Here is a 21097-nt window from a genome sequence, read left to right as displayed (position 1 = left end):
TTCAGTTGCTCAGTCATGTCTGACTCTTTGTAACACCATGGACAGGGATGCCAGGCCTCTCTGTCCATCACCAACTCCTGGAGTTTGCTCAAACTCAAGTCCATTGAGTTGGTGATGCCATCCAACCATCTCATCCTCTGTCATCCCCTTCTCCTCCCATCTTCAATCTTTCCCAGCATCAGGGTCTTTTCAAACGAGTCAGTTCTTCACATCAGGTGGCCAAAGTATTGGAGTTTCAGCACTAGCATCAGTCCTTTCAAAGAATATTCAGTAGTGCTTTTGGAAGTTGCTTAATCCATGTGGTGGAGATACATGAATGGGATGAGAATCTTATAAAAGTGGTTTCAGAGAGATCCCTACCTTTATTCTCCATGTGAGGACACAGTGAGAATGAGCAGGCTAATAATCAGGGGAAGGGCTTTCACCAGAATTCCGTCATTCTGGCACCTTGATTTGGACTTCCCCACCTCCAGTCACGTGAGAAATAAATTTCTGCTGTTCATAAGCTATTTGGTCTAGATAGTCTGCTTTTATGGCAGTCCGGACTTCCCTGGTGGCTCAGATGGTAAAAGCGTCTGCCTACAGTGTGGGAGACCTGGGTTTGATCCCTGGGTCAGGAAGACTCCCTGGAGAAGGAAATGGCAACCCACTCCAGTACTCTTGCCTGTAAGATCCCATGGACTGTAGCCTACCAGGCTCCTCTGTCCATGGGGTCACAAAGAGTCGGACACGACTGAGTGACTTTATTTTCACATAAATGGACTAAGACACTGACTCATATTTAATTATTGCTTCAAGTCTTTCAGAGTGTTATTATCTGAATCATCTTAGTTGATAATGAGGTGGTATTTCCTCCATTTACAAATCAGGCAGCCAGGAAAAGCACAGGATGTCAAATCAGAAGACCTATTATTTTCTCTCTGAAGCTCAAATGAGGTTAAAAGTGATCACAAGAACCTCCATTAAATCTACTAGCACATAAAGAGAAGAAAGAATGAGTGTTTGTTGCAAACTTAGTAGACAGTGCCTTAATTTCTTCATGTGTACAATGAGTATAATAATATACACTTGTGATGATACTATACATAGGAAATCCTAAAGACGCAACCAGAAAACTGCTAGTTAATCAATGAATTTAGTAAAGCTGCAGGATACAAAGTCAATACACAGAACTTGCTAGGATTCCTATATACCAACAATGAAAGATTGGAAAAAGAAATTAATTAAAGAATCCCATTCACCATTGCAACAAAAAGAATAAAGTACCAGAAATAAGCCTACCTGAGGAGACAGAAGACCTGTATGCAGGAACCTGTAAGACGCTGATGAAAGCAATCAAAGATGACACAACGGAGAGATACAACATGCTCTTGGATTGGAAGAATCAATATTATGAAAGTGACTATACCACCCAAAGCAATCTACAGATTCAGTGCAATCTCTAGCAAAACACCAATGGCATTTTTCACAGAACTAAAACAAAAAAATCTTAAAATTTGTATGGAAACTCAGAAGATCCCAAATAGTCAAAGCCATCTTGAGAAAGAGAAACAGAGCTGGAGGAATCAACCTTCCTGACTTTATACTATAAACAAATTTTTATACCTCTTGGTAGTTTTACATGTTTGCCAAATACATATAGGTCAGGCATGTATCTTGCCAAGCTTAATATAATAAATATGATTATGTGTGAATTCATAATTATAGCTTTTTATGATAATGATGTAGCCAACCAACCCAAAAGTTTCTCAAGCTAATAACAAGAAAATATGAATATTATTTAGCTGAACTTATTTTTGAAAAATTATGTGCAGCACTATGTTAATATTATGTGTAATAGAAATGTTTATATAAATTATGTATAAGTATCTATATAACTTCTGTGTATAATTATGCATAAAAACCCCAATGTTAGCAGTAATGATCAGTGGTTAGTGAAATTAGAAGAATTTGTTTCCCTTGTGTTTTGTACATTTTCAATTTTTTTCTACAAATAAACAGTGATTCTTTTATTTTTATAAAAGAAGAGTTGCAAAACAAGCTATAAAAGTAATAGTTGAAAAACAATGTTTGAAATGATTTGTTGATTAGTGTATAATGCCCAGTTGGTTGACTTTATTCTATGGGGAATATTTGATGGCTTTGGGGGAATTTCATTATTATCTTCACAAACAGATTTGAAGACAGAAGATACAAATACCTTTTTCTTCACAGGGCATTTTCCAAGAATATTAATTAGAAATGAGCATTTGTTTGGACATTTTTGTTCTTATACACTGAACTCTTCATGAAAGTCTGTATTTTATGGCATCTCTGTATCTTCTTATGGGAATTTCAGGTGAGAACACAATGCTTTATTTCATTGTCATTATTCTTTCCATGAAAAGTGATAGAACATATTTAGTTTTAGTACCAAGAGTCTCTCATCAACTGCCAAAATATTTAAATCATCTTTTCAGATGATTTATCTACCAAATAAAACAGAAAGCAATCCTAAACTTAGTTAAATATATGTTATATTCTGTGGGGCTTCCCTGGTAAAGAATCCACCTACAATGCGGGATTGTAGGGATTGTAGGGATACCTGGTTTCAGTCCCAAGGTTGGGAAGACTCCCTGGAGGAGGACGTGGCAACAACTCCAGTATTCTTGCCTGGAGAAGGCCCCTGGATAGAGGAGCCTGGCAGGCTACATTCCACAGGGCCTCAAAGAGTCAGACACAACTGAGTTACTAAGCATACACATACATGTTCTCTGAACTGTTATGGATACAAAGCTATGCACTTCGGGAATGAAGACTTGAACTCATGCTATTACATAGAGTCTGTGTGCTTAACCACTATGCTATGCTACTTACTAAACAGCAAAGAGGACTCATAGTCTCAAAGGCTGGAGGCAGATGTTCCTTAGAAAATCCAGGGCACTACAGATAATCTTAAAATGAAGCCATAAAGTGTTTTAGGTATAATCATTTAATAATTTAGAGGTAAAATTAGCTTCAGAAAATTGGTTACATTTTTGTTACATTTAGTTACATTTTTCTTTGCCAGAATAATGACTTATAGAATGAATATATTTAACATTCTTATCTGTAAAAGTGGAATTCATTCTGGCCTTTATTGTACTTTCACAAAATCCAGGTTTTCCAAAGTGAAGAATGATAGGGTTATGGAGCTCTTAGGGCAGTTTATGTCTTTGCCTTTATCCTGGTTCTTGTTTATTTTGTACTTCTCTGGAAATAGGCAGAAAGATGGGGTTGCTCACACCTGCCCGGAGTCACACCTTACATTCTAGGCAGATTGTAAAACAGGAAAATTTGATCCTTTCAGGGATTTGTCAGCAGTGTGTTACTTAATAATTACTGCCAATGCTACCAACTCTATACTTTTAAAAGTCTAATATTAATCTCAAAACATCTCTTTTCCTATTCTCTATGTAGATGCAAAAGAACTTTTTCTCAACATAGCCTCTCTTATAGAATATATACCCTTCAGAGGTTAACTTAGTCAGAATTGAATTTTTCACAAACTCTATATTCCTTAAATTTTCCACATGGTGTCCTCTCTTTGAATTATAAAGTAGGCACTTGGAGAACATGTTTTAGGCCAGCAGAGACTTGCCAGTGAAGTCTTCAACAATGTTGTACAGAATTGGTGACTAGGTTAAAGAAATAAAGATCTGTGTTGGAATGACTCCTGCTTGGCTGGACATGTCATGAAAGCAGGGATCCAACAATTGTGAGTACTCCCTTGCAGGGTTATGTTCTTAGATCAGCTGCTTCTAAATGGCCATACCCTGTTTCATATAAACCAGGCAAGGATTTGGGTACACAAAGCACATTTTATGTTCAGAATTCTGCATAATTTTTCATTGATGAGATGCATTGTGATGATGTGGACTTAGGTTTACCTCCTGGGTTTCTATAAGATCTATCCTTCTTACATACTTCCCAGGATCACTTGCTTCACACATAGCTTAAATTTTTTTTTTTTAATTGGAGGATAATTGCTTTAAAATATTGTATTGGTTTCTGCCATAAATCAGCATAAATCAGCCACAGCAGACATATATCACCTCCTACACCTCTAGACTGTCAGAGAGCACCAGTCTGCGCTCCCTGTGTTATGCAGAAATTTTCACTAGCTATCTGTTTTACATATGGCAATGTATATATTTCAATGATACTCTCTCAATTCATCACACCCTCTCCTTCCCCCACTGTGTCCACAGGTCTGTTCTCTACATCTGTGACATCCTGCTCTACGATTAGGTTCATCAGTACCATTTTTCTAGATTCCATTATATGCATTAATATACGAGACTTGTTTTCCTCTATCTGACTTACTTCACTCTGTATAATACACTCTTGGTTCATCCACCTCAGTTCAACTGACTCAGATTTGTTCCTTTTCATTACCCAGTAATATTCTATTGAGTACATGGAGCAGTTACTATATCCATTCATCTGTCAATGGACATCCAGGTTACTTCCGTGTCCTGGCTATTATAAATAGTGCTGCAATGAACATGGGGTACATTTTTTTTTTTAATTATGGTTTTCTTAGGGTATATGCCCAGTAGTGGGATTGCCTGATCACATGGTAGTTTTACTCCTAGATTTTTAAGGAATTTCCATACTGTTCTCCTTAGTGGCTTTATTAATTTACATTCTCACTACAGATGTCTTTATTAATTACTTTCTATCAATGTAATTCATATTTATTCTTATCTGATTTGGATATAAACAACAATTATAATTTTTACTACTTAAATTGAAACAGTTTCAAAACAGTGGCTTTTTGACATGGTTTCTTTTGTAATGTTTTGATTCCCTCTGATTTTGAAAGTCCCAGTTCTAATTTCAAACATAGCAGGGAAAAAAAAGTTATAATTTTGCCATATTATGTGCCTTTGACATGTCAAAAACCATTTCTGATTAACTGAATGATAATTGTTTACTTGGCATGTTTAACATCTTTTAGATCCTTCCCAAATCTGCAGATGAACTGGTTAGTGTCAGTTATTTTTCTTCTTAAAGGAGGGTTATTTTAGCATCTCAGTATAACACCTGAGTTAGAGGTTCTGTATTTGACTGAGCCAGGAACAACAGTGTTCTAGCTTAGGACAGCAAACTAAAAAGGTTTGATAACAGAATGAATCATTATGATCATATACGAGTTTGTTGGATAAAATTATTAAATAATAAGAATCTATTTGAAATTTGCAGTGGTTTTGGTGAATTTATAATCAAAAGAGTCTATTAGGGATATGGGGTAAGTTGTCGTATATATAATCAAAGAACATAACGATAATGGATAGAAATCAACAGAAATGGGATTTTAACTTATTATCTTCTTTTTACTCTTAATTCTGTAAAAAAATTTCAGAGTTAATGCAATATATTCAGTTTTTTTAAATTTATTTATTTTTCCATTTATTTTTATTAGTTGGAGGCTAATTACTTTACATCATTGCAGTGGTTTTTGTCATACATTGAAATGAATTAGCCATGGATTTACATGTATTCCCCATCCCGGTCCCCCCTCCCACCACCCTCTCCATCCCATCCCTCTGGGTCTTCCCAGTGCACCAGGTCCGAGCACTTGTCTCATGCACCCAACCTGGGCTGGTGATCTGTTTCACCCTAGATAACACACATGTTTCGATGCTGTTCTCTTGAAACATCCCACCCTCGCCTTCTCCCAGAGTCCACAAGTATGTTCTATACATCTGAGTCTCTTTTTCTGTTTTGCATATAGGGTTATCATTACCATCTTTCTAAATTCCATATATATGTGTTATATATTCAGTTTTAAGGTAATTATGAATGACAAGATATGGACTAAGTTAACTGGTAGATGACTAGCGCATCCTCCATAACCCTTTACGTAATTATATGTGTATATATCTATATATATATCTATATATATATATAGATATGCATATACACACATTGACTTCTGAAAATAATTTATAATATTTATAATATAACTATAATACTCTTTGGTGTGTTTTAAAAGGAGAGACTCTGTACCTTCAGATAGGGCATCTGACACAGAGAACTAAGACATTACCATCCAATATACATTTTCATGACCCTTATTTTTTATTTTACTTCTCCATTGCAGTGATCAGCCTGAGTGGATATGATGGAGGCAAACAAGACTCTGGTGACAGAATTTGTTCTCACAGGACTCACAGATCTCCCAGGGCTGCAGGTTCCCCTGTTCCTGGTGTTCCTGGTCATCTACCTCACCACCATGGCAGGCAACCTTGGACTGATTCTTCTCATCTGGAAGGACCCCCATCTTCACACCCCTATGTACTCATTGCTGGGCAGCTTGCCCTTTGTAGATGCCTGTTCTTCATCTTCTGTGACTCCTAAGATGCTTGTCAACACCTTAGACAAGAGTCAAACAATGTCTCTCTTTGAGTGCATGGCCCAATACTATATTTTTGGTTCTAGCGCCACCACAGAATGTTTCCTCCTGGTGGTGATGGCCTATGACCGCTATGCAGCCATATGCAATCCCTTGCTTTATCCAGTGGTGATGTCTGACAGACTCTGCACTTGGCTGCTAAGTGCATCATATGCGATTGGTTTTCTGCATCCTATGATACATGTAGGATTATTGTTTAGACTATCTTTCTGTAGGTCCAACATAATTCATCATTTCTACTGTGAAATCTTGCCGCTTTTTACAATTTCTTGCACTGATCCATCTATTAATGCATTAGTGCTTTTTATTTTTGCCTCTTTTATACAAGCTTTTACTTTTATGACCATCATGGTCTCTTACACCTTTGTCCTCTTTGCCATCCTGAAAAAGAAGTCTGAAAAGAGCAGGAGCAAAGCCTTCTCCACGTGCAGTGCCCACCTTCTTTCTGTTTCCTTGTTCTATGGCACTCTCTTCTTCATGTATGTGCGTCCTGGGTCTGACCCTGATCAGTATCAGGATAAAATGTATTCATTGTTCTACATGATTATAATTGCCCTGCTAAACCCCTAATTTATAGCCTAAGAAATAAAGAAGTTTTAGGTGCATTTAGAAAACTGATAAAGAAATAAATATTTTTCAGGAAATCTTTCATTTTTCTTTTTACTGCTTTTAAATAAGGTATAATGATTGTCTCTGGGTTTTCACATAGTAGGGACTGCCTGAATAGTTGTAAAATGAATGAATATTTAGTCTAGATATGCTTGTCTTAGTTATAAGATAATGTGATCATTAAAATAATGAATACAGTAAGTACAATCATTGACTTTTTGTTGTTTTAAATTACTTTTCAAGGATGAAAATGAAAAATGAATCCCCAAGTTGCTAAAACTTTGCAATATGGACTCTTGTGTTTCCAGATACACATATCTAAAGCTCTTCTGAACTTATATTCTTTTAGAGGAAGATTCAGTTTGTGTAAATACTCTGTTGAAAAGGTACTCATGCCCTCCAAAATAATCCTTGGGCAAGTAGTTTTTCAAAACTTTATCTTTAGTGGCTACTTATAATGATCCCAAATATATGAACATCAAATTAATATTGTTATACTAAATATGACAACATACATTCCTCTTGAGGGCTTTGAAATGAATATTTCTAGATTTAAAAGTATTTTGAAAATTAATTATATCTGTGTTGTATTCATTGAAAGATATTAATTTAGCAAATAGCTTTTAATAGAATGAACTTTCTGGCAATATAATAAAATGTTGAGTCTTCAAAATGTTTTCCTTTTCAGTTTATTAAGTAATCCTACTGAGTACCTTGTTCAGAGCATTCACATACCAAGTGAATACATTTTCCCACCCCAGAGTTGACAACAACCTGATATAGCAAGTGCTATTGTTCAACTCATAATTATGTAACTTAAATTTTTTTTTCTTACAAGAGCTTTGTATGTTTTGTGTTAATTAATCTTTGACAAAGGAGGCAAAAGTATATGATAGAAAGGACGGTCTCTTCAAGAAGCAGTGTTGGGAAAGCAGGACAGTTATATGTAAATCATGAAATTAGAACAGGCTCTCATACCATACACAAAAATAAACTAAAAGTGGTTTAAAGACCTAAATACAAGACACAAGACTGTAAGATTCCTAGAAGAGAACATAGGCAAAACCTTCTCTGACATAAATCTGTCTCCCAATGCAAAAGAAGTTAAAGTAAAATCAAACAAATAGGACCTGATTAAAGTTTAAGGCTTTTGCACTGCAATGGAAACCAGAACAAAATGAAATGACAATCTACATAAAATATTTGTGAATGACAGAAGGGGTTAAAATCCAAACTGTATAAACAGCTCATGCAACTCAATATTAAAAAAAAAATCCAATCAGAAATGGGCAAAACTCTTGAAAAGACATTTTTCCAGAAAAAAACACCCAGGCCAACAGGCACATGAAAAGATATACAATATCACTAATTATTAGAGAAATGCAAATGAAAACCACATGGGATATCAACTCACACTGGTCAGAAGGCTATCATCAAAAAGTCTATAAATAGCAAATGTTAGAGGATGCAGAGAAAATAAATCCCTTGTACACTGTTGAAGGGAATGTAAATTTGTGCAGCCATTATGAAAAACAGTATGGGGTTTTCTTATAGAACTAAAATGGGGTACCGTACGATCCAGCAACCTTGCTCCTGGTATATATCTCCAAAAGATGGAAACTAACGAAAAAAGATAGTTGCATCCCAACGTTCATAGTGGCACTATTTGCAATAGCCAAGACATGGAAACAACAACCCAAGTGCTCTTCAACATGTGACTGGCTTAACAAAATCTTTCTATGTAGATATTAAATCAGTCATAAAAAAAATGAAATATTGCCATTTGCAGCAACATGGGTGGACCTAGAGAACATTATATTATAGACAGAGAGAGACAAATGCTACACATCACTTATACGTGGAATCTAAAACATAATACAAATGTATGTATGCATTAGTTGCTCAGTCATGTCCGACTCTTTGCAACCCCACTGACTATAGCCCACCAAACTCCTTTATCCATGGAATTCTCCAGGCAAAAATACTGGAGTAGGTTGCCATTCCCTTCTCCAGGAGATCTTCCCGACCCAGGTATTGAACCCAGACCTCCCACATTGCAGGAAGATTTCTTTAACATCTGAGCCACCAGGGAAGCCCTATTTGCTCAGACGTTTTGAACTCTTTGCCACATGGACTGTAGCCCGCCAAAATCCTTTAGCAGCAACATGGGTGGACCTAGAGAACATTATATTATAGACAGAGAGAGACAAATGCTACACATCACTTATACGTGGAATCTAAAACATAATACAAATGTATGTATGCATTAGTTGCTCAGTCATGTCCGACTCTTTGCAACCCCATTGACTATAGCCCACCAAACTCCTTTATCCATGGAATTCTCCAGGTAAGAATACTGGAGTAGGTAGCCATTCCCTTCTCCAGGGGATCTTCTTGAAACAGGGATCGAACCTGAGTCTCCTGCAGTGCAGGCAGATTCTTTACCATCTGAGCCACCATGGAAGCCCAGTACAAATGAATCTGTGTACAAAACAGACACAGATTCATAGACATAAAAAACCTATTTATGGTTACCAGATAGAGAAAGTAAAGGGGGAAGAGGAAAATTAGAGGTATGGAATTCCCTTCTCCAGGGGATCTTCCAGACCCAGGGATCAAGCCCAGGTCTCCTGCATTGCCTGCAGATTCTTTACCATCTGAACCATCAGGGAAGCCTAGATACAAACTACTACACATAAAATAGATACAAGCAACAAGGATTTACTGTGTAGCACTGGGAACAAACTATATACAATATCTTCTAATAACTTATAATGGAAAATAATCAGTAAAAATAATTGAGTCACTCTGCTGTATACCTATAAAGTAAATCAAATATACTTCAATAAAAGAAAAACCCTATTCCTGGGTTTCACTAATGCAAAACAAAATGTAACACTATAGAAAATTTCCTCCATACTCATAAGTGGTATCTTTGGAGGTGATTTCCAAGTTATTGCTATGCTAAGGGGCAGGAACATCTTTTGGGTTGAAAAGGCATGAACAAACAATAATTCAGAGAGAATGAAAGTTGCCACTTTCCTGAGGCCACCTCATACAAGATTTCCACATCCTAAATGTTTGTCAGAGGAAATCTTAGCAACCCGAGAGGGTTGTTGCATAAATACATAAATTTATTTCTGGTGATTCTGTGATTTAACATTTTTAAAATAATTCAATTCTTGGAGATATTCAAAACACCTCAGATAAACACAGTGCTAGACCATGGTTTCCTCTAGCATTTAAAGGATTTGAGATTGCCTGTGACCTTCTTTAGAACAGACTTCCTCAGAACAAGCAGTTCAACTGGTCCTTTAGGGGCATCCCCATGCAAATGGTGGGGTCTGCCAGCTTCATTCAATGGAAAAATTCGCATCTCAGAGCAGTGTATCAGGCATTTTTGGTGTAACCACTGTGATTCTCAGAAACTCAAAGGCTGCGATGGTGATGATCCTCAATAAATCCTTATTTGTTTTACTATCCTAGTCTTTGCAAACACTGTATAGGGCATAGCTGATAATGGTGGAAACCAGAAACAACCCTGTAGAAACTTTCAATACAATATCTGGTATGAGATATATGCTACTGATGTGTGGAAAATGTATTGTGCCAATACCAATCATGAATGAGGATTAGAAGTATTTTTTTTTTATTAGTTGGAGGCTAATTACTTTATAATATTGTAGTGGTTTTTGCCATACATTGACATGAATCAGCCATGGATTTACATGTATTCCCCATCCCGATCCCCCCTCCCACCTCCCTCTCCACCCGATCCCTCTGGGTCTTCCCAGTGCACCAGGTCCGAGCACTTGTTTCATGCATCCAACCTGGGCTGGTGATCTGTTTCACCCTAGATAATATACATGTTTCAATGCTGTTCTCTTGAAACATCCCACCCTCGTCTTCTCCCACAGAGTCCAAAAGTCTGTTCTGTACATCTGTGTCTCTTTTTCTGTTTTGCATATAGGGTTATTGTTACCATCTTTCTAAATTCCATATATATGTGTTAGTATACTGTAATGGTCTTTATCTTTCTGGCATACTTCACTCTATATAATGGGCTCCAGTTTCATCCATCTCATTAGAACTGATTCAAATGAATTCTTTTTAATGACTGAGTAATATTCCATGGTGTATATGTACCACAGCTTCCTTATCCATTCATCTGCTGATGGACATCTAGGTTGCTTCCATGTCCTGGCTATTATAAACAGTGCTGCGATGAACATTGGGGTGCACGTGTCTCTTTCAGATCTGGTTTCCTCAGTGTGTATGCCTAGAAGTGGTATTGCTGGGTCATATGGCAGTTCTATTTCCAGTTTTTTAAAGAAGTCTCCACACTGTTTTCCATAGCAGCTGTACTAGTTTGCATTCCCACAAACAGTGTAAGAGGGTTCCCTTTTCTCCACACCCTCTCCAGCATTTATTGCTTGTAGACTTTTGGATAGCAGCCATCCTGACTGGCATATAATGGTACCTCATTGTGGTTTTGATTTGCATTTCTCTGATAATGAGTGATGTTGAGCATCTTTTCATGTGTTTTTTAGCCATCTGTATGTCTTCTTTGGAGAGATGTCTGTTTCGTTCTTTGGCCCATTTTTTGATTGGGTCATTTATTTTTCTGGAGTTGAGCTGGAGGAATTGCTTGTATATTTTTGAGATTAATCCTTTGTCTGTTGCTTCATTTGCTATTATTTTCTCCCAATCTGAGGGCTGTCTTTTCACCTTGCTTATAGTTTCCTTTGTTGGGCAAAAGCTTTTAAGTTTCATTATGTCCCATTTGTTTATTTTTGCTTTTGTTTCTAATATTCTGGGATGTGGGTCATAGAGGATCCTGCTGTGATTTATGTCAGAGAGTGTTTTGCCTATGTTCTCCTTTAGGAGTTTTATAGTTTCTGGTCTTACATTTAGATCTTTAATCCATTTGGAGTTTATTTTTGTGTATGGTGTTAGAAAGTGTTCTAGCTTCATTCTTTTACAAGTGGTTGGCCAGTTTTCCCAGCACCACTTGTTAAAGAGGTTGTCTTTTTTCCATTGTATATCCTTGCCTCCTTTGTCGAAGATAAGGTGCCCATAGGTTTGTGGATTTATCTCCGGGCTTTCTATTCTGTTCCATTGATCTATATTTCTGTCTTTGTGCCAGTATCATACTGTCTTGATGACTGTGGCTTTGTATAGTCTGAAGTCAGGCAGGTTGATTCCTCCAGTTCCATTATTCTTTCTCAGGATTACTTTGGCTATTCGAGGTTTTTTGTATTTCCATACAAATTGTGAAATTATTTGTTCTAGTTCTGTGAAAAATACCGTTGGTAGCTTGATAGGGATTTCATTGAATCTGTAGATTGCTTTGGGTAGTATAGCCATTTTGACAATATTGATTCTTCCAATCCATGAACACGGTATATTTCTCCATCTGTTTGTGTCCTCTTTGATTTCTTTCATCAGTGATTTATAGTTTTCTATGTATAAGTCTTTTGTTTCTTTAGGTAGATATACGCCTAAGTATTTTATTCTTTTTGTTGTAATGGTGAATGGTATTGTTTCCTTAATTTCTCTTTCTGTTTTCTCATTGTTAGTGTATAGGAATGCAAGAGATTTCTGTGTGTCAATTTTGTATCCTGCAACTTTACTATATTCGTTGATTAGCTCTAGTAATTTTCTGGTAGAGTCTTTAGGGTTTTCTATGTAGAGGATCATGTCATCTGCAAACAGTGAGAGTTTCACTTCTTCTTTTCCTATCTGGATTCCTTTTACTTCTTTTTCTGCCCTGATTGCTGTGGCCAACACTTCCAAAACTATGTTGAATAGTAGTGGTAAGAGTGGGCACCCTTGTCTTGTTCCTGATTTCAGGGGAAATGCTTTCAATTTTTCACCATTGAGGGTAATGCTTGCTGTGGGTTTGTCATATATAGCTTTTATTATGTTGAGGTATGTTCCTTCTATTCCTGCTTTCTGGAGAGTTTTAATCATAAATGGATGTTGAATTTTGTCAAAGGCTTTTTCTGCATCTATTGAGATAATCATATGGTTTTTATCTTTCAATTTGTTAATGTGGTGTATCACATTGATTGATTTGCAGATATTAAAGAATCCTTGCATTCCTGGGATAAAGCCCACTTGGTCATGGTGTATGATTTTTTTAATATGTTGTTGGATTCTGTTTGCTAGAATTTTGTTAAGGATTTTTGCATCTATGTTCATCAGTGATATTGGCCTGTAGTTTTTTTTTTTGTGGCATCTTTGTCTGGTTTTGGAATTAGGGTGAAGGTGCCCTCATAGAATGAGTTTGGAAGTTTACCTTCATCCGCAATTTTCTGGAAGAGTTTGAGTAAGATAGGTGTTAGCTCTTCTCTAAATTTTTGGTAGAATTCAGCTGTGAAGCCATCTGGTCCTGGGCTTTTGTTTGCTGGAAGATTTCTGATTACAGTTTCGATTTCCTTGCTTGTGATGGGTTTGTTAAGATCTTCTATTTCTTCCTGGTTCAGTTTTGGAAAGTTAAACTTCTCTAAGAACTTGTCCATTTCTTCCAAGTTGTCCATTTTATTGGCATAGAGCTGCTGGTAGTAGTCTCTTATGATCCTTTGTATTTCAGTGTTGTCTGTTGTGATCTCTCCATTTTCATTTCTAATTTTGTTAATTTGACTTTTCTCCCTTTGTTTCTTAATGAGTCTTGCGAATGGTTTGTCAATTTTGTTTATTTTTTCAAAAAACCAGCTTTTAGCTTAGTTGATTTTTGCTATGGTCTCTTTAGTTTCTTTCGCATTTATTTCTGCCCTAATTTTTAAGATTTCTTTCCTTCTACTAACCCTGGGGTTCTTCATTTCATCCTTCTCTAGTTGCTTTAGGTGTAGAGTTAGGTTATTTATTTGACTTTTTTCTTGTTTCTTGAGGTAGGCCTGTAATGCTATGGATCTTCCCCTTAGCACTGCTTTTACAGTGTCCCATAGGTTTTGGGTTGTTGTGTTTTCATTTTCATTCATGGATTAGAAGTATTTTATATTCATCTGGGAAGGGTAACAGTATAAACTGAAGGTCTTGCCCCAGGGATATATGAAGAAAACTTTATTTTAGAAATTTTTTTGAATAGCAGTTTGGTTCATTATATTGATCACAATATGTTAATTGAACCTGAAAAGTACTATGGGTACTTTTATAAAGTTCATGTGCTCCACAGGATGCCAGAAAAATCCTACAAGAATTGCATTTTGGGTGGAGAAAAGGGAACTGTCTTGCACTGTTGGTGGGAATACGAATTGATACAGCCAGTATGGAAGACAGTATGGAGACTCCTTAAAAACTAGGAATAAAACTATCATATGACCCAACAATCCCAATACTGGGCACATACCCTGAGAAAATCATAACTGAAAAAGACACATGTATCCCAGTGTTCATTGCAGCACTATAACAGCTAGGACATGGAAACAATGTAGATGTCCATCAACAGGTGAATGCATAAAGAAGCTGTGGTACCGACATACAATGGAATATTACTCAGCCATAAAAAGGAACACATTTGAGTCAGTAATAATGAGATGGATGAACCTAGAGCCTATTATACAGAATGAAGTAAGTCAGAAAGAGAAAAACAAATATCATATATTTATGCATATTTATGGAATCTAGAAAGATGGTACTGATAAATCTATTTGCAGGGCAGCAATGGAGATGCAGACATAGAGAACAAACTTATGGACCCAATGGGGAGTAAGAAGGAGGTGGTGGGACAAATGGAGAGAGTGGCATGGAAATATATACACTAACATATGCTGAAGCTGAAACTCCAATACTTTGGCCACCTCATGCGAAGAGTTGACTCATTGGAAAAGACCCTGATGCTGGAAGGGATTGGGGGCAGGAGGAGAAGGGGACGACAGAGGATAAGATGGCTGGATGGCATCACCAACTCGATGGACATGAGTTTGAGTAGACTCCGGGAGTTGGTGATGGACAGGGAGGCCTGGCGTGCTGCAATTCATAGGGTTTCAAAGAGTCGGACACGACTGAGTGACTGAACTGAACTGAACTGAACTGAACATATGTAAAACCGACAGCCAATGGGAATTTGCTGTGTGATTCAGGGAACTCAAAGTGGTACTCTGTGACAACCTAGCAGGGTGGGATGGCACAGGAGTTAGGAGGGAGCCTCAAGAGGGAGGAGACATATGTGTACCTATGGCTGAGCCATGTTGACATTCAGCAGAGACCAACACAATATTGCAATTATCTTGCAATTAAAAACAAGTTAAAAAATTGCACTTTGGGAATGTGTAATTATAATATGTGGCAAGATGATATGTATTAACAATTGTTGGTATCTACACAAAGAAGAGACATAGCTGGTTTGCTGGAGAGAACAAAGTATTACCTTGAAAGCATAGCTTTTTGTTGAGCTGGACTTCCCTGGTGGCTTAGAGGGTAAAACGTCTGCCTGCAATGCAGGAGACCCGGGTTCAATCCCTGGGTCGGGAAGATCCCCTGGAGAAGGAAATGGCAACCCACTCCAATACTCTTGCCTGGAAAATCCCATGGACGGAGGAGCCTTGTAGGCTACAGTCCATGGGGTCACGAAGAGTTGGACACGACCGAGCAATGACGATACAGGGACTAGATGGGAATTGGGTTTGACTACTTTTCAATTAGTTTGACTCTGTTTGGGAAAGGCTGAGAGTGTTTTACAAGAGGAAAGGAGGATAAACTAGGTAAATCATAAACAAAAGAAGTACAGAAGAAGAAATCATTAGCTGATAACCAAATCCAAATAACCATTTTGTTCTCTTCCTAGATACATGGCCTCACTTTTCCATTGACTGCAGTATTATGATTGAGGTTAGGATTGCAAGTGATATACTAGCTCATAAGCACCTCAGAGTTGGAATCCCCTGTGAATTTTCCCCTTCCAGCTTGATCCAGATGAGAACACAATCACTGAAGAAAGTTATGTGTGGGGACTTTCCTGGCAGTCTAGTGGTTAAGACTTCACCTTCCACTGCAGGGGGTGCAGGTTCAATCTCTGCTTGGAGAGCTAGGATCCCACATGCCTCGTGGCCAAAAGGGCAAGGCTTAAAGCAGAAGCAATACTGAATGTTATGTGTGGAAAATGCCTGAATGACAAGATGGAGCCTAGGACTCTAGATCATCAGTTGGGGTAGAATAATCTAACAATCAGGAACATGTGATCTATACTCACCATGAATGAGAAGTTATGTTCTATTTTCTCAATTTACTTAGTTGTTGAAAATTATCTATAAGTTCAACCAGTGTTACTGTAAACGATACACACATATAATGCAATAAAAGTCCTTAACTGCATACAGTTAAATATTGGGCCTATTTCTCAGTATAGCGGCATGTATTTGAGACTTAAGGATTTCAGCTATTGGCAGAGACATACCTACAGACTTAGAGAGTGAACTTATGGTTACCAGGGGGATAGGGTCGAGGAGAGGGATAGATAGGGAGTCTAGGATTGATATGTACACACTGCTATATTTAAAACGGGTAACGGAACTTCCCTGGTGGTCCAGTGGTTGAGAGTCTGCCTTGCAGTGTGGGGGTCATGGGTTTGATCTCTACTCAGGGAACAGGGGTCCCACATTCTGGGGAGCAAGTGAGCCCACGTCCCATAGCTCTAGAGTCTGTGTGCCACAACTACGGAGGTCGTGGGCCAAAACTAGAAAGCCCATGCATCACAACAAGAGATCCCACATGACCCAAGGAGGATCCCGTGTGTCACCACTAAGATCTGAAATAGCCAAATAAATAAATAATTTCTTTTTTTAAAAAATCAACGATGACCTATTATATAGCACAGGGAACTCTGCTCAATATTATATAACAAACTAAATGGAAACAGAATTTGAAAAAGAGCAGATACATGGGTAAGTATAACTGAATCACGTTTCTGTACGCCTAAAACTAACACAACATTTTTAATCAGGTATACTCCAATATAAAATAAAAAACTAAAAAGGAATTTCAGCTGTTATTTTATTTTCAATGAGAAATTATTAACATTTAAATGGCAGCAAGCATGTGCTACGGTGTGGTATTGAAACAGTGAAAGAATCAGTCTGGTGTTGGTGTGGAAAATAGATCAGATGACTGTATTAGGAGATGCATATAGTATAGTTAGGAGGTTATTCAATAAGCCAGGCAAGGGATGAATATATTTTATATTTTGGTACTGACTGCATAAAAAGAAATAGTTGGATTTAAGACATATTTAATAGATAAACTTTTGGTTTGTGACCCTATTTCCTGTCACAGGAAACCCTGGAAGAATACCAGGTTTGAGGGCGGAATAGATGATGACCATAATTTCAGATCTGGACGTGTTAATTCTAAGGTACCTTTGGGAGTTTCAAATGAGCAAGTCAGGTAGGTAGTTGGGGAGTGGCAGCATTAAGAAAAATAAGAGCAAGGAAAATAGCTAAATTCTATTCAGTGACATTTTGTAAACATGCCCTGACAGTGAACTTTGAGGACATTATGTTTAGTTTTAATTGTTATAACTAAATGTGTTATGATGAGTTGATGATTAGCTTACAATGCCCAGTAGAACAGCTTTGACTTCATCCTACCTACTGGGAATACTTTGGAAGCATTAAGGGAATTTCAAAACTTTTTAAGAATGAGTTTGCAAATAGGAGAAAGAAATGTTATGTCCTTCCAGTTTTGAGTTTCCAAGGAAAAGCAATGCTTAAATAATTGTGCTTCATTTCTGTACATTTTATGCTCCTTTGAGAAAAGCAGCACATTTTCAGTTTCCCATATTTTACAGGAGCTGGGTAAGGATGCAGACATTTTCATAATTTTTATTATAGCATTATAATTTCTATTATAAGAAAATATCTAAATAAGATATTAAAACTGTATACAGGCTTTTTCCTTTTTGAAGTCAGCAAACAAAATCTGAGCAAGCAAGTAAATGTTTGTGTGAACAAGCATATTCTAATTTCAGTTAGAATTTTTACTGTGTCGATAGCACATTTGTTGAGGTATTTTTAAATACTAAACTTTGATTAATAGAAGAATGAAAAATAGAAAAAAATAGTAGTGATAAGAAAAAATCAGAGTGTATTTTATAATATGAAGTTTTAAAAATTGAGACATAAATTCTGCAGCCCAAAGTTAACTTATTTGTAAGTTTTCAGAATGGGAATTCTGGCTTTAGGTTTACTACAGATAATAAAAATTATTTAATTACATGGAATCATGGGTATGTACACTAAAGTCACTAAAGACTTTGGTAACTTCCAAAGACTCTTCACGTTATCTAACTCTTGAGAAAAAAAATTCATAAAAGTTACTCTTGTCCAAATTATATTAATACATTACAGGAACTAAAGGTACAGTTAGCAATGATTTGGTTATTTGAGGTTCTAAAAGGAGTTGGGCCAATTTATACAGGGTAAATATTTCTTAAGGTTCTTAATTTCCAATTAATATTTCTGATATATATATATATATATATGCTGCTTTACTCATGGAACTGTTATTCTTTCACTCTCTCTACTTCATTGATTATTATCTCCACTCTTGCTCCAGAAAAACCAGTACTATAAACTTAGTGTCTATTATTCACATGTCCTCCATGTAAAAGAGAGATTTAAAAAATACATTGCTTGTTTTACAATGATGAGACCATAGATTTTACACTTCTTTGAAGCTTCCTCTTCTGAGATAACTATACATTATGGAAATTTCAAATTTAAATTAGGTAGAATAGCTCTTTTTTCATGACTGAATTATATTCTGTAATATGAATGTACTCTGGTTTATTTAACCATTTCACTATTGACACATCTGGTCTGTTCTTGTTCAGTTCCCAAGTCGTGTCTGACTCTGCGATCCCAAGGTCTGCAGCATGACAGGCTTTCTTATCCTTCACTATCTCCCTGAGTTTACTCAAACTCATCTCCGTTGAGTTGGTGATGTCATCCAACCATCTCATCCTCTGTGCCCCCCTTCTCCTCTTGCCCTCAATCTTTCCCAGCATCAGGGTCTTTTCCAATGAGATAGCTCTTCACATCAGGAGGCCAAAGTATTGGAGCTTCAGCTTCAGTATCTGTCCTTCCAGTGAATATTAGGGTTGATTTCCTTTAGGATTGGCTGGTTTGATCTCCGTGCTGTCCAAGGGACTCTCAGGAATCTTTTCCAGCATCACAATTTGAAAGCATCAGATCTTTGGCGTTCAGTCTACTTTATGGTTGAACTCTCACATCCATACTGGAAAAACCATAGCTTTGACTAGATGGACCTTTGTTGGCAAAGTGATGTCTTTGATTTTTGATAAGCTGCCTAGGTTTGTCACAGCTTTACTTCCAAGGAGCAGGAGTTTTTTAATTTCGTGGCTGCAGTCACGGTCTACAGTGATTTTGGAGCCTAAGAAAATAAAATCTATTGCTGTTTCCTCTTTTTCCCTATCTATTTGCCATGAAGTGATGGCCCAGATGCCATGACCTTATTTTTTTGAACGCTGAGTTTTAAGCCAGCTTTTTCATTTTCCCTTTTCACCCTCATCAAGAGGCTCTTTAGTTCCTCTTCATTTTCTGCCATTAGGGTGGTATCATCTTCATATTGATGTTGTTGATATTTCTTCAGCAATCTTGTTTCCAGGTGTGAGTCATCCAGTCCAGCATTTCGCATGATGTACTCTGCATATAAGTTAAATAAGCAGAATGACAGTACACAGCCTTGACATACTCCTTTCCTAATTTTGAGAACGCCATGAACAGCATGGTCTTTGCTACTCTGAACAATAATGCATTAACTATTCCTTGTATATTGATCTTTGTATAGCAGTGCATTGATCTCTAGGGTGTATATATATATATATATATATATATATATATATATATATATATTTATATATATATAATGATAGATGAAAGGAAAGATGTATTTTAAGCTAAATGGGATTGTATAAAATTGTTTTTCAAAAAGGCTGTTGCAATTCACAGTTCCACAAGTAACATATGAAAGTACCACTTTTCTCACTTCAGTCAACAAAGAGTATTTTTATTAATTTTATTTCTGCTATTCTGATACATGAGAAAGGAGGTATCCACCTGTTTTTGTGTGTCTGTTCATGTACATGTGTGTATTTATGACATAGAAATTTGGGCATCTTTTCATTTTATTTATTGGTTATTTTGATTTCTTCATCTGTAAACTTGCTTATTTTCATCCTTTACATTCCTCTATGAAATTCCTTGCTTTTAAAAAATTCTATATTTTAGTTGTTTTATATTATAGACATAAATCTATGTCTTTAATATACATGCAAGATATCTTTCCAAACTAATTATATACTCTGACTCTGTTGGATATTATTTTGCTATGCATTCAAGTTATCTATTTTACTGGGTTTCTTCTCTTGGATAATAATTTTTCTATTCATTATGTTACATCATTGCCTTCTCAGTTACTTAGGCAATATCTATGGTGTGGGGCAGAAGCATTAACAGTACTTAGTAATATTTCCAGACAGATGGCAAACATTGTCAGCATAACCCATTAAATCAACTGTCATGTTCCTACTGAACTATCATATTTATTTCATGCCACATTCCCATATATATTGGAACTTATTTCTGAGTTCTGTATTCTGTTGCACTGATCCTCTGGCTTCTTATGCCACTATATTAATGTTTTGATTACTATGTCTCTACATTATTGTTCAACATCAGTTAAGGTATTCTTGCCTACTCAATGTGTATATATTTCTTGGGCAGAACGAGCAGTTATTTCTTCCATATCAATTTTAAGATGAATTCATGCAAATCTAAAAACTGTTGTTACCCATGTTAGACTGAAAAGAATTTGCATGAAATTTACCTACCAATTTAGGTGAATATAATTTTAAAATATTTTATTACAGAAAATTTTGAATGTATATAAAAGTAGATAAGTGAAGGTACGAACTACGAACTACTAACTAAATGAGAAGCATGTCTTACATGTCTGTAACATAAAAATTCACTGTTTTTATGACTCTTCTGTGAATGCTCCCTATCTTACTCTTTCATTTTAGAGATTAGC

The 21097-nt window shown here is 36.5% G+C and overlaps 1 protein-coding gene across 1 annotated transcript; it reads left to right on the top strand.

Moving 5' to 3' along the window:
• Positions 1–6145: 6145 nt before the first annotated feature.
• LOC110128875 (olfactory receptor 5AC1-like) lies at positions 6146–7009 on the top strand. Its single transcript, XM_020879880.2, has one exon. The coding sequence runs from the start codon at positions 6146–6148 to the stop codon at positions 7007–7009; it is 864 nt and encodes a 287-aa protein (XP_020735539.2).
• The last annotated feature ends 14088 nt before the right edge of the window (positions 7010–21097 follow it).

Source organism: Odocoileus virginianus, chromosome 25, assembly GCF_023699985.2.
Source record: "Odocoileus virginianus isolate 20LAN1187 ecotype Illinois chromosome 25, Ovbor_1.2, whole genome shotgun sequence".
Taxonomy (NCBI): domain Eukaryota; kingdom Metazoa; phylum Chordata; class Mammalia; order Artiodactyla; family Cervidae; genus Odocoileus; species Odocoileus virginianus.
Note: the sequence above shows the minus strand (reverse complement) of the source record. Positions and strands in the feature narration are given on the sequence as shown.